Source organism: Zingiber officinale, chromosome 9A, assembly GCF_018446385.1.
Source record: "Zingiber officinale cultivar Zhangliang chromosome 9A, Zo_v1.1, whole genome shotgun sequence".
In the NCBI taxonomy this organism is placed as follows: Eukaryota; Viridiplantae; Streptophyta; class Magnoliopsida; order Zingiberales; family Zingiberaceae; genus Zingiber; species Zingiber officinale.
Window position 1 is genome coordinate 104,333,541 of NC_056002.1, and position 13,290 is coordinate 104,346,830.

Consider the following 13,290-nt stretch of genomic DNA (forward strand, 5'->3'; position numbering starts at 1 on the left):
AATGCTTCCTCTGAAAAGACATGTCAGGAAAGCGTCCCTGACACCATACCTCAATGACCCAAGCATATCTCTGACATGACAGTGGAAGCTTTTGCCATACGATCCTCTGCCTGTCCATGCCGCCAACCATGCCTTCTTTCGGTGACATGGGTTCCCAAAAGGATGTCGCAGGATCTCTAATTTGTCTGTTCTAGAGCTGAGCGGGAGGACCGCCCGGCCGTCCTGCTGTCCTGATGTCTTCGAGCCGAGCGGCCATGCCGCTCGGCCGTCTATCCGCCGCTTGGGCTCCTTATTGCAACGAACGGGAGGTCGCGCTTGAAGGGCGTATGCTGGTTCTGAGACCTGATGTAAGTCCGAGCGGGATAGCCACTCGACCTCTGTTTTGCTGCTACTTTGGTTCTCTGAGCGTCGGAAACTTGGTGTGTGGCCGAGCTGCGATAATATCGGATCAAACATTCCTTATTCTGACCGAGCAAGTGGGTTGCCTGATCAGACGGTGACAGGAGGCCCGTGACCACCGTGACTTTGACCTCCAACGTGGTAGTGGCCTTCTGCGGGGATTGGTCCGACCTCACCACCGGATCAGTGAAGAACATCGATTGAACGGGTTTTAATTGACCTCAACCTTCGATAGTCCCAGACACATAGCCAACCTCAGTGGGATTGCCTACTTGGAAAGTGACATTGAGCTAAATAGCACCAAGAGTACAAGCCAACAGCTGTCACCCCGAGCGCAACAGCCTGTTTGTGCAGATGAGCGGGTGGTGCCTCGCTCGCGGCAACTTACCTTCTTTACTATATAAGGTTTTGTGAAGGTAAGTGAGGGTATGATTTCTTCTTGTATGCAAAGGTAATTCTTTTCGTCTTCTTCGAACTCTTTTTCTCTCTCATACATGCACATGAGACTTTCACTTTAACACATCGTTGACTTAACCATCAAAGAGGTCATGCTAGAAATGCCAACCTCGAATTGATGTACTCCGATTCATAGGACGCCGACAAGAAGCTCGTCGAAGAACCCACGCCACGCTCCAGAGGAAGAAGAAGAGGAGGAACTCGAGTAGATAAAGAAGAACATTATTAGTGTTTTTCAAATTTATTTAATAAAGTAATCATCTCGAACAAAGTTAAACTTAAAATGAACCAAATTATTAAAATAATTATTTTAAATTTAATTTTTTTTTATGAATTTGATTTATTTAGATATTATAAAATACTCCATTTAAATTTATTTGATTGTTTGAAAATTTTATATTTTAAACTTATTTGATTAATTATTAAATTTGATATTATAAATTTATTTATTGTTATGGATAAACATGATTAAAAATATTATTTACAAAATTTAATAGATTATTTAAATTTATTTATTTAATTAATTTTTTATTTATTAAACGTACTTAAACAAGTGTTTGGCCAATTGAATATCAAATGTATTGCATTTTACTCAATTGTTTCTATGTTATAGCCGAGGGTTGAGGAATTATTTTTCCATATGATGGTAGTACAGATTTTTTTGGTCTGTAAATTATGGATTAAAAGATGGTCCATTAAATTATGATTAGAAGATGATCCATGACTCCCTGCCCCTCTCAATGGTGCAGAACAAACGATGGCTAACTTCGTTTCCTACTTTAATCCTAATGTTGTGTAATAGCGTTTCCTGCTTTACTCCCCCAAATGGTGTGGAACACTGGTCGCCAGGTTTGAAAGCAGATGAAAAGACGCTCGTGGAGAACAGAGCGATGGATTGGATCAAAGAATTTTCAGAATTTTGCCTGCTGTAAAAGTTGGGAATTAATGATGTGATTAATTAATTACACACTCATCGTTTCCAAATAGCAGTCATTTCTCCATGTTGAAGTGTAAAATGGGAAAGGGAAATGGCGATGAAGAGTGTAATCTCCATGTTCAATACGCATGCGCATGTGTTACAGAGCACACAACAAAATGATCGTCGTGATCGAGGAGTAAGCACGGCGGCATCTGATCGACTCGAGAGACCTACACCTTCTCGGTGTCCGACGGCAGATTGGTGGCGGCCGCGGCCGCGGCCGCGGCCGCGGCCGCCGTCGCTAGCTCGTCGTACACCAGATTCTGTAGGCCGGGCTTGAGCTCCCTGTTGCAGAACTCCTCGTACTCCTCCTTGTCGCCGGCCTTCTTCTTCACCTCCACCATCACCAGCGACGGCGTGAGCTCGAATATTTCGGCCGCGATCGTGAGCGGCCCCTTCTCGCCCTCCTTGGTACCTTCCAGGCTCACCTGGCAGTCCTTTTTCCGCACTGTAAAGCTCACCACTTTGGCGATCTCTTCCAGTTTGGATATGATCCTGTCGACGGGTTGCCCGGACACGAACCGGGCCTCCTCGCCCTGCTCCTCGAACAGCCCCGAGATGTCGAACCCCGGCGAAAAGGAGATGATGTCGAAGGCGTTTAGGCTCGCGGGCCGAGGGAGCCGCCCCAGGCCCTGCCGACGGCCACAATTGGAGGAGGGGGAAGCGGAGAGGGAGAAATTGGAGTCGGAATCGGACTCGGAGTCGTCCGAGGACGGCGGCGGCGGAGGGGACTGGGTTGGGGCGACGTCGTCGAGGCTGTGGAACTTGTCGTCCTCGAGGTAGAATCTGACCTGGCGGAAGCCCTTTTTGAACCACCGATTGTCCATGATCTCTGGGATGGTGATGCGGGTGGCGGGATTGGTGTCGAGGAGGCGGGAGAGGAGGCGAAGGAGGTCGCCGGAGAACCAGCGGGGGGAGCGGAACTCGCCCTTTTGGATCTTGCGGTACATGAGCATGAGATTGGGGTCGTGGAAGGGGAGGTAGCCGGCCATGAGCACGAAGAGGATGACGCCGCAAGACCAGATGTCGGCCTTGGCGCCGTCATAGCCCTTGCGGGCGAGTACCTCCGGCGCCACGTACGCCGGCGTGCCGCAGAAGGTGTGAAAGAGACCGTCCTGCCGCATCTGATCGGAGACAGCGGAAAGCCCGAAATCGGAGACCTTGAGATCGCCGCGGTCGTCGAGGAGGAGATTCTCCGGCTTGAGGTCGCGGTGGTAGACGCCGCGGGCGTGGCAGAAGGCCACAGCCGAGATGAGCTGCTGGAAGTATCGACGGGCGGCGGGCTCCGGTAGGCGGCCCTTGGAGACCCGGGCGAAGAGCTCGCCGCCGCGGACCAGCTCCATGACGAAGTATATCTTCGATTTGGTGGCCATCACCTCGTGGAGGCGGACGATGTTGGGGTGGCGCACGCGGCGCAGGATGGCGATCTCCTGCTTGGTGTGCGCCGCCAGCCCGCTCTGCAGGATCTTCTCCTTGTCGAGCACCTTGATCGCCACGCTCTCGCCCGTTTCCGCGTGCCGAGCGTGGTACACCTTCGCGAACGCGCCGTGGCCCAGCAGCCGCCCCACCTCGTACCGCCCCAGCAGCAGCGCCCGCCCCCTGCCTCCGAGGTCACGGCTTCCTCCGTTGCCGCCGCCGCCGCTTCCGCTTCCGCTACTATTATTTTCTCCTGCCATGTGGGAAGAAAGAGAGCCGGCTCCAATTTTGTGGCTATTTCGTCTCTTCCATCAGATTAAGAGTCTTCCTGATCTCCAATTTCTTGCATTTCAAGGGATGAATATGCAATTTACCATCGTGACACAGAAATTCATTCATCATTCACGTCATTATTTTTTAGATAAAATTACTTATTTTTGGCTCGGGTAATTTTAATGGATTAATCTAAAGAATATTAGATTGATGGTTCATTTGTTACGAATGTTTTTTAATTTACTTTGAGTCGACTAAAAATTTACTCCAATATTAATTCGATGTAATAATAATAATAGTAAAAAAGGACAAAGGTGTGTTTAGGTCAGCAGTTACCTTCATCCAACAGGCATGGTGTCGGTAAGGTTCCAGGAGATGCGTGACTCAGCAAGCATTCCCTTTCATGGAATCCAAGTCAATGTAACAAATATTAAAAAAAGAAAAATAATACCGAATTCATATGAAGAGCTGCGGGAAGATCATAAACTGAATTGGCGATCATATGCTGTGTATTTTCTATCAGTTAAGGTCTAAACACGGGTGCGGGAAAGGAAGGAGTGGTGATGAAGTGATGGAGATGCAGCTATAAGCTATCGCTACTGGCCATACGCTCAGTCAAATAAACGTAAGAAAGACGCAAGCCGGTGAATGGTGATTGGTTAGTAGAATCTTTATGGTTGCAAGAGGCTCCAACTTTGAAGATTCAATGAGGTACTCACAGGGTCTGTGACTGTGATATTGTTGAATTGGACATAAAAAAATGATCAGACACAAGAACGCAACCATAAAAATTCCCAATCTTAGGTGACATCTCGCTGAGACATAAAGGAATGGCATGATCGCTGCTCCAGGTGAGATGGCCCCGTTATCGTTTGGTGGGCGATATGATATCATTATAGAACAAATGTCACGACCTTATTCTTGAGTTGAAGTGTTGCAGTCACCTTGCACCAATAATCCATTAAATTTCGATCTAAATGTTCCAGATCATAAAATTGACTTTGTAGAAACCAAACATGATAGATCAATGGCCACACAAAAAATGATTAATGCAATATATATTAGATTTTAATATTTAAAATTAAATATTTATTACTTAAGATATCAACCAACCTATTTCATAGAATATAATTGTAAATCCAAATATGTATTTCTTAGCGTCCAAAATCAAATAATCTGAATTCGTTTTGAAGGAATTTTTTAGTACCCAATTCTACTTGATTCAGACAACCCAACCCAACCCATCCCATAAAATAGTTCCTCGAAGCCAAGCTACAGTAAAACTACTGGGCTAAGCTGCAAATATGCATTCCATCATTAGTGACTTCTTTAGAGATCAAAAGTATGCTAAGATCCAACTAAACCAAACGCTAGGGCATCAAACAAAAAATCATACGGATACTACTGGACTGGATTATCACATCTTTGAGAATTGAGGATGCAAATGGAAGGCTATCCTAGTACCAAAACTAGCCAATTGACTTCAATAGATATTATATTATAGGAAAACAGTTAAATTAAGTTGCACGTATCCAATAACTATAATTCTATAAGCCCAGTGACTTTTCAAACTTCTGAATTTGATTCAGGAAAATCCACGTCATCTGCAAAGCATGCCATTGTTGAAGAGTTAAACACATAAGCCAAATGGAGTGAGAAAGCAACTGCAATCGACTTTTACTAGGAGCATCAAAGCTTTATTTACCATGACATGTGGAGCAATTCTGACACAGTAGACGGGAAATCCAGTGTAAAATTTTAAAGGGCCACCAGATTTTAAGGTCTGCATCGCACAGTCCAAAGATCCAGTGTAGGGATACTTCCCATTGGCGTCGGGCTGCATCTTCTGTATTTGTGTTTTCACGTAGTCAAAAGGTAAACTACAAGCAGATGCAAAGAACCCTGAAACAGCACTAGCTCCTGAATACGCACAAAAAAATAACAAATTAATCATAGTTACAATTACTATAACACTTTTCTGCAAGCATTATGAAAAAACATGTTTCGTGCGATATACAAGGAAACTGAAATACATAGGACCGGGAGCACCACGCTAAGTCAAAGTCAAAGTTCATAATGACTGAGAACTAAAATCTTAATTTTTTTTATTAAAAAATAGTACCAATACCCATATATATTCACCAGAACAAGATACGATAATAGAAAAGCTAAAAAGAACTCAGTGTTTCAACTTTCAAATCCAGAGTGGAGTGGCCGGTTCAAAATACCTAAAACCGGAGGCCAGATCAGTCCAGTTCTAGTAGTAGAGGCCACCTAATTGAACCAGATTTTTGGACCATTTCAGCCATGAAAATCAGGAACCAGCAGGACCTTCGGTACCCTCCCTAGACCAGTTTTAAAATCACAGAAAGAAATATTCAAACAATTGCATCGACATCAATACAATCTAGCACCTTACCAAGCACGGTGCTAACTTCACCAAAGCCAAGGGAATCCCTGAACAGCTCAACACTCTGATCATACGATGCAAGCATACCCATATTGAGTGACATTGCTCTTACTACTGTAGGACCTGCACCTTTCCACAAAGCGAGAACCCCCTCATCAGCAATGATTCGGTAGAGAGCATGGAAAGCATTTTTGTAGTTTCTTCTCTGAGCTGCAGGCAAAGTCGCATCGGCTTGCATCCTGATGAGTGCCAAATCTGCTGGGCTTCCAACACTCGCTCCAATTGCTCCAGCTGTAAGACCAATAGCGGCTTTCTGAAGCAAAGGCAGTGGTTTGCCGTCATTAGCCTCAACAGCTTTGTTTGTCAACACTCTAAGCAAAACGTCAAGGATCACTAGTTGTCAATAAAATGAACTGAAGCATTCTTAGTCAAACTTCATCGCATTAGTGAACACTACTATATATTCAAGTTTGAAAAAAAAGCATTGGCAACAAACTTTCAAACAAGCACAGCTGCAAGACTATAGTGCTACAGATAACAAACATATTTGAGGCGAAATTGATAGAACCAAGAAATTCAACTCAATAAAGATTTAGTATGATGCTACACAAACTTCTCTCTAAATCCATAAAAATGCATAAAAGATTACTCAAGAGAAACTTATCAAGCACCGTAAATAGTACTCACTTGCAATGCGAACTTGCAATCAGAATCTTCCTATCAATCATCATAATATTCCAGGGTCTCATTTTTTTTCAGATAGCCATTGTGAAAGTCAAATCTGAATAGTGACGTTAAATTATATCTTTATTGTTTTTTTCTTTACAAAGCCTACACAAACGGCTAAGCATTCAAGTCCCAATTCATACAAAATAAACACAAGCATTGGTAATCAAAAAATGCAGACTAGTGTTGCAGTGTCACTTATTTGTTACTCAACCTAGATAATTCCGCCTAATCATCCAAGAAACACAACTACAAACAAATTGGGAGGAATAAATTCAACTCAATTATAGCATCCTAAGAAGAAGCATCTATTCAAAAATACAAAGTGTCAACGAGGATAATCCTCCAACTTTGTTAAAATACCAAAATCTCAGACAAAGTTATAGAATGTATGCAGATCATATTCTCAATTAAAAATTCAGAAAAAGAAAAATAAGTACCTAAAGGAACCCAATCTCGCAGTTGTATAAGTAGCCTGCCTAAGTAAACCAGCTGATAGTCCCTGTTTCAGAACAATGCATCAGCAATATAACACAGATATCCAAACGATGAAAATGTGAATCCCAAAAGTAAGGTCATAGTTCAGGGACAAAGATATTAGGTTAGTTTCTTAAACTACGGACCAGATATCTATGGCATATTAAAATAACCCTGCTGGAGGATTCGTAGGGAAAAAAGATAGATAGGAAATTGAAGAGCTATGGTAGGTTAAAGAACTACATTATGTTGACATGCTTACTGCCAAACACAGAATTTCTTTTTCAGAGAAAGTAGGATTTTGCTAATGAATCAGTGGTAATCAGCACAGTAAGTAAACAATTTAATCATCACACGGCAGCAACTCTAGCGCCAAGCCCCTTCTGATGTATAAATTAAGGCAAAAAAAAAAATGTCAAACTTGTGATTAATCTAAGTTATAATAAATCAACAATTCTAAGAGATTATGGTAGTGATATACTAAAATTCTCAGTTTGTCAAGAAATTTTGTATATTTTTTTGAATGGCACTTTTTATCTACAATTGAATGGGTAAATGGCACAGAAGATCTTATTTGCTAGGTCTGTCAGGCTTAATATTGTTTCTTTCCAACAATAAAATATTTTATGGGAAATGTCCCAAATTACACCCTTAAAAAGGATAAATAATCCATCTGCTCACATATCCCTACGATACCCTCCCAGTTCAATCAACCCTCTTGGCTTTGCATTTATCGACAGGTTTCCTGCAAATTGGTTGGATGGGTAGCCTAAAACCTGACTGTCGAAAGGTTCAATTGTTGAAATGGGGCAATCAGTGAAAAACCAAGAGAAGTTGAGGAACAAATTGCACAGTTAGGGGAAGGAGGAAAAAATACTAGTGGATGAATATATTTCCTTCTCATCTCCATTTCATCTAAGTCTCCTCTAATATGTTAGAACAAACAAATTAAACCTAGTTTTTTGTCCTATGGCTACGGTCAAAGAAGCAATCTTTAGCAATTACCAAGAAGTCAGAGTAGTGGTTATGAATCCAAACTTAACAAATTTGACCGTTTAGTGCCAAATTGTTCTCAGTTACCTTGATGGCTAATACTTGCCCCAAACTTAGCAAAACCATCCCCTATATTGTAAATGTGATGAAAATTTATTTATAACAATAAAATACAACTAATTTTAGAAAAAAATCCATGAGGAGACTGTTGGTATTAGCCCTAGTACCAATTATAAGATAATTGTAAAGGGCTCCTTTTGTATCATATTTCATTATTAATAAAAGGCAAAGTTGGTTATTATATTTATTTCAATTCAGTGCCGAATGAATAAATATAATAATGTCCTAGAGTAGGAGGTTCTAATTTACAACATATCAATTGGTTGAATTGGTTGAATTGGTTGAATTTACAACACTACTCTTAACTATTCCTAGTCAAACATTAATATGCAAGGATAATATTAATGCGTTGAGACTAGTATGTAGGTCAACGGATGACTTAATCTCAAAAGTCATGAATATAAGATATTAGGTTGACACATGAGTATATATTAGAGAATATATACTGAATGACCCGCCATGAGAATGTTTCATTGATCGTTATATGAGTGTCATAAACATTCTCATGTGACTATTGGTATGAATAGTCTTTAGACCTGAAGTCACTACGGTTCCCTACATAAGGAGTTGTATACTTTGGTATAACAGGGTGGACTATAAAGTCGAGATGCTATAACTTATGCGGAGGGATGTGAGTGATGTAGATGGAATCTATCCCTTCCATATAACGGAAGTGATATCTATGGACCCCTTGATTAGTAGGACACAAGAAAGCATGACCATGCTCAAATGAGTCAATATGAGATATTAAGCTTATTTGATTGAGTGTGTCTACTTAGAGATCAAGAAACACAAAGATTGATAAGAGGATGACACGGATTATGCCTCATTGATCAATCTAGATATCAAGGATAGAAGGACCAAGTCATACAAGATAATAGCCACAGACAGGTTAGGTCGGATTTCGACTTTCTCGTCACTTGGGTAGCAATGATGCCTTGCTAGATGTCACTCATTGCTTATGTATCTAAATGTGGATTTGGATACATTGCCAACATTACGAGAACCTATTGGGTCACAAAGAACAAGTAATTTGGAGATGGGTTCATATGATGAATCATTGGATTAAGTCTAATTCAAATTGGACTTATTGAGTTAGACTTAATTGGATCTAATTATTAGATTGAGTCCAATTCAAACTAGACTCATAGAGTCAATTCAAATGAATGAAATGGTAATTCATTGAATTCGAACCATTGGATTGAATGGTCAATTTTGAGCCATTGGATTGGAAGATGAAAAGGCAAAACCCTTTGGTATTCATGAGATGAATATAAATGAAAATTTATGGATGATAATTTTCATTAGATGAAAAACTTTTCTTCTTCTTCTTCTTCCTTCTTCCTCATCTTGGTCGAAACTCACCTTCTTGGTTGCTAGCACAACCTAAGGTAGTTTTCTTTTTCACTTTAAGAGTTTGTGAGACAAACAAAGACACTTGTTCGTGTGGATACAGAAAGAGACACGGATGCTTGATCGTGCTGAGGTTCTAGCTGTCGAGAGATTGTGTGCACGCACCAAAGGTATAACTATCATGAAAGTTAGTATAGGTTGTTTATTCTTCCCTTCGCATGGATCCTCTTGATAAAGAACTAGATGTTTTCCACTGCGCTTAAGCGTGTTTAGCGCCCTAGTTCCTTATAGAGACAAACATAAAGGTTCAAATGTCTTCCAATGCAATAACAAATTTACATTGGCAAGTTATATGGATATTTATAAGAATCAATTCTTCTTAGAATAAGGGTCGGTGAACTAGAGATAAAGACTAAAGAATTGCTCAAGCATATAAACACAACTACAAAAGGGATAGATATGTTTGATCACTGATCACATCCAAATCCACCTCATTTTGAACATTTAAACCATCAAATATATCTATCCAAATTGATTGTCTTAAATAATCATCAACACAAATCCCATTGAATTATGAGCTTTCTAATCTCTATGTGCAACTTGTCAAACTCTTAGTTGAACTTGACCACTTAGGGCATCAACACTCTCCATCATCAAGACAACTCAATCTCATTGGATCACAAGCTTCCAAAGCTCCATGTGTAGCCTGCCAAGCCCATGCACACTCGATGAACATACAAGAAACAGGATACATGCACATACAAGAAACAGGATAAACCTAACTTAAATATTTTATCAACTACATCAAAGTGTTCAAATAAAATCCACTAATTGGGGCATCATTGCACCAACATGAACATCACATCAATTATACTCCTACACAAGAAGTTCAGAGCATTAACAACAATAAAGAGGAGACTGAAAATTTAGTTGAAAAACACACCCATATCCTATTGTTTGATCCAATTCAAGTCATGCTAGTCCAAGTCTAATTTGAGTTGGTTAACTGAGATATATTTATGACATGGAAAAAAATATTTTTTTTAACATTATCTAATTTATGTTTGGGAAATTATAGGGTTGATTTCACTGGGATGTCATAGGAACTAATGCTTTTATCACACTCACTCTTGTATTAGTAAGGTATAATTATTAGTAAAGATGCCTATTATGCTCTTGTAATTTATAGCTTCAAATATTAATTCAATTACTATAGACTCATATTGGAGGTAAACAAGTTAAGTGAAAGAGGTGTATATGATTAAAACTCACTTGAATTGAATTTGGCCCACTTTGAAGTATTCTTATTGTTGAGTATCAACATAGTACAGTACCAAAACTGAACTATTCCGACTAGAGACTAGAATTTTAATATGGAACAGACTCTAGATTTGCAGTCCTAAAGAATCAAGTTTTTCATTCTCAACTTCTTTACGTCATAGACCAAAGTTTCTTTTCAAGATGATTGATACAAGTGTCATGGCTTTTCCTAACGAAGGATGGTACAAATGCAGGTCAAAATTCATGTCGAGATGTCAATTGGTTGGTATTAAGTGATTTTTGTGTGTAGGACTTCTACCTTTTATCAATTTAGCAAATGACTTGTCAAGACTGCAACATCCAAGCTAACTTTTATGGGTCCAATATTTGCTTATATGATATTGTGTTTATGAACAGTGGTTTGGTCTAGTAGTAAATGAGCTAGATCCGGAGGATTTCTGCCAATATGTAGGTGTTCAAATTGACACTATTCATAAGGATTTATTAGTCAATCCCACTCGAAACAGGGAATAGCATCACATCCAATGTGGTGTGGGGTCATCTCGTGGTCAAGACAAGAATAGGAAATTTTCTAGGGCTTCAGATGCATCAATTCTCAATCAACAGCACCTTTCCAAGGTAGTGTGTATCACTTCTCTAACTGCACTTACGTACTAAAATAAACTCGAAATTTCCTGAAAAATAGCCAGAATTATTACTATACAAGTTACGACCATTCATGGCAACTTGCTAGAATACAGGAGGAGCGAAGAAACAGAAAACGGATCCCGCGAGGCCAACCTTGTAAAACGAACCGAAGCCTTCGTTGGCAAGCATATTCTTCGTCACTTGAGCAGCCGACCCCTGGCCCAGCTGGATCCTCACCTGCAACCCACGCAAAGTTGAATGAATACCCCGGATCTTAGAGATTAACGCCGCATAGATCTCAGATACACTAATGTTTCACGGCTAAATCTATCAATTAGGTCAACTTTCTAGCAAAGGAATTCGCAAGAGAAGCATCAACGTTAGGATCCCAATCAACTGAACCGCATGAGAAACCTTTATAATTTAGAAATTTCCTCATCGAGATGCTTTAGCTCGAAATGGCGGGCACAAACTTGACAAAATGCAAAAGGATGCGAAAACGAGAACAGAGATACGCGACTTACCTTGACCATATCGATGGGCTGGATGGCGCAGGTGGCGAGCATGCCGGAGAGACCGCCATTGGCGAAGGGCTTGACGGTGCTCCAGGCTCCGGTCTGACTAGTGGACTTCCCCTCCGCCATCACCGCTCAAGAGATCGGGGGAGACAGAGAGAGGGGGATCGACGAGCGAGCAGGAAGCGCGAGACCGAGAATCAGATTTTATTTATTTAATAAATCGCGAAGCGGGTGGGCGGCGCCTCCCGACCATTACTTCGCTTGGTCCGCCCGCAATGCAAAAGTTTTGGTTCGCATTCGATCGCCCAATTTTTATCGGATGGCCACCTTGAGGTTTGAGTCGCATAATGTTGTGGTGGGCCCGATGATGTACCTGGCTCGCCACTGGTCGAAGAGACAGCGAGTAGGCTGATCCTGGAATCCAGCTACGTGGCCAGAAAGCCAACCAGGAGATCACTCGAACTTGTTCCGGATTAGGAATCCGGCCACGTGGACGGAAGAGGAACCATGAGATTCCAACGGAAGGCTGTGAGACTATCTCTAAACCATCATCCAAATATCAAAATTAATGTCACACCAAAAGACTTCTATCCCTACATTAAATTTCACACCAAATATAATATGATAAATAGTACAATATCATATTTGATGATGTACTTTTCACATCATCATATTTAGTGTGGGAGCTAGTTTTTATTTTTTTTAATTTTATTATATAATTAATAAAATCAAATGTAATTAATTTGTAATTATTATTTTCTCTATCTTTACTTATAAATTATTTAAATGTAATTATTATTTATTATAAATTTAAATTAAGTGTATTTAATAGCATATTTAAATTTTATTATGTATAATTATAAATATTTAATTTATTAAAATTATTATTTTAAATTTATTTAATATATTTTAATTATAATTACATTTATAAATTATCACTAATTTCATAAAAATAATATAATAAAATATTAAAATTTTTGATAATGTAAAATACATTACCCATTACATTGACATACAAAATAAAGATAGTAATGACATTAAATTAAAATATTACTAATACAAACTTAAAAACATGAATAACTAAGCTTAACAAACAAGTACATGGTAAAAACGATACCAATAAAGTACACATAAATTTAAAATTGCTTTAATAACATTATAATACTAATATTCAGAAAGATCAATTCTCATTCCGCTAAAATAATTATGAAATTGTCCGAAAATATTCGTAGGATTCTGAGATTTTTGATCTTCACCTTAAT

General features: G+C 39.9%; 2 protein-coding genes across 2 annotated transcripts; both read right to left on the reverse strand.

Moving 5' to 3' along the window:
* Positions 1-1,763: 1,763 nt before the first annotated feature.
* On the reverse strand, positions 1,764-3,564 carry LOC122019698 (CBL-interacting serine/threonine-protein kinase 12-like). Its single transcript, XM_042577166.1, has one exon. The coding sequence runs from the start codon at positions 3,508-3,510 to the stop codon at positions 2,005-2,007; it is 1,506 nt and encodes a 501-aa protein (XP_042433100.1). The 5' UTR covers positions 3,511-3,564; the 3' UTR covers positions 1,764-2,004.
* A 1,436-nt stretch (positions 3,565-5,000) lies between these two features.
* LOC122019699 (mitochondrial dicarboxylate/tricarboxylate transporter DTC-like) lies at positions 5,001-12,316 on the reverse strand. Its single transcript, XM_042577167.1, has 6 exons — positions 12,035-12,316; positions 11,664-11,747; positions 7,100-7,161; positions 5,943-6,304; positions 5,229-5,443; positions 5,001-5,127 (listed from the first exon to the last, which is right to left on the reverse strand). The coding sequence occupies exons 1-6, from the start codon at positions 12,152-12,154 to the stop codon at positions 5,071-5,073; spliced, it is 900 nt and encodes a 299-aa protein (XP_042433101.1). The 5' UTR covers positions 12,155-12,316; the 3' UTR covers positions 5,001-5,070.
* Positions 12,317-13,290: the final 974 nt, after the last annotated feature.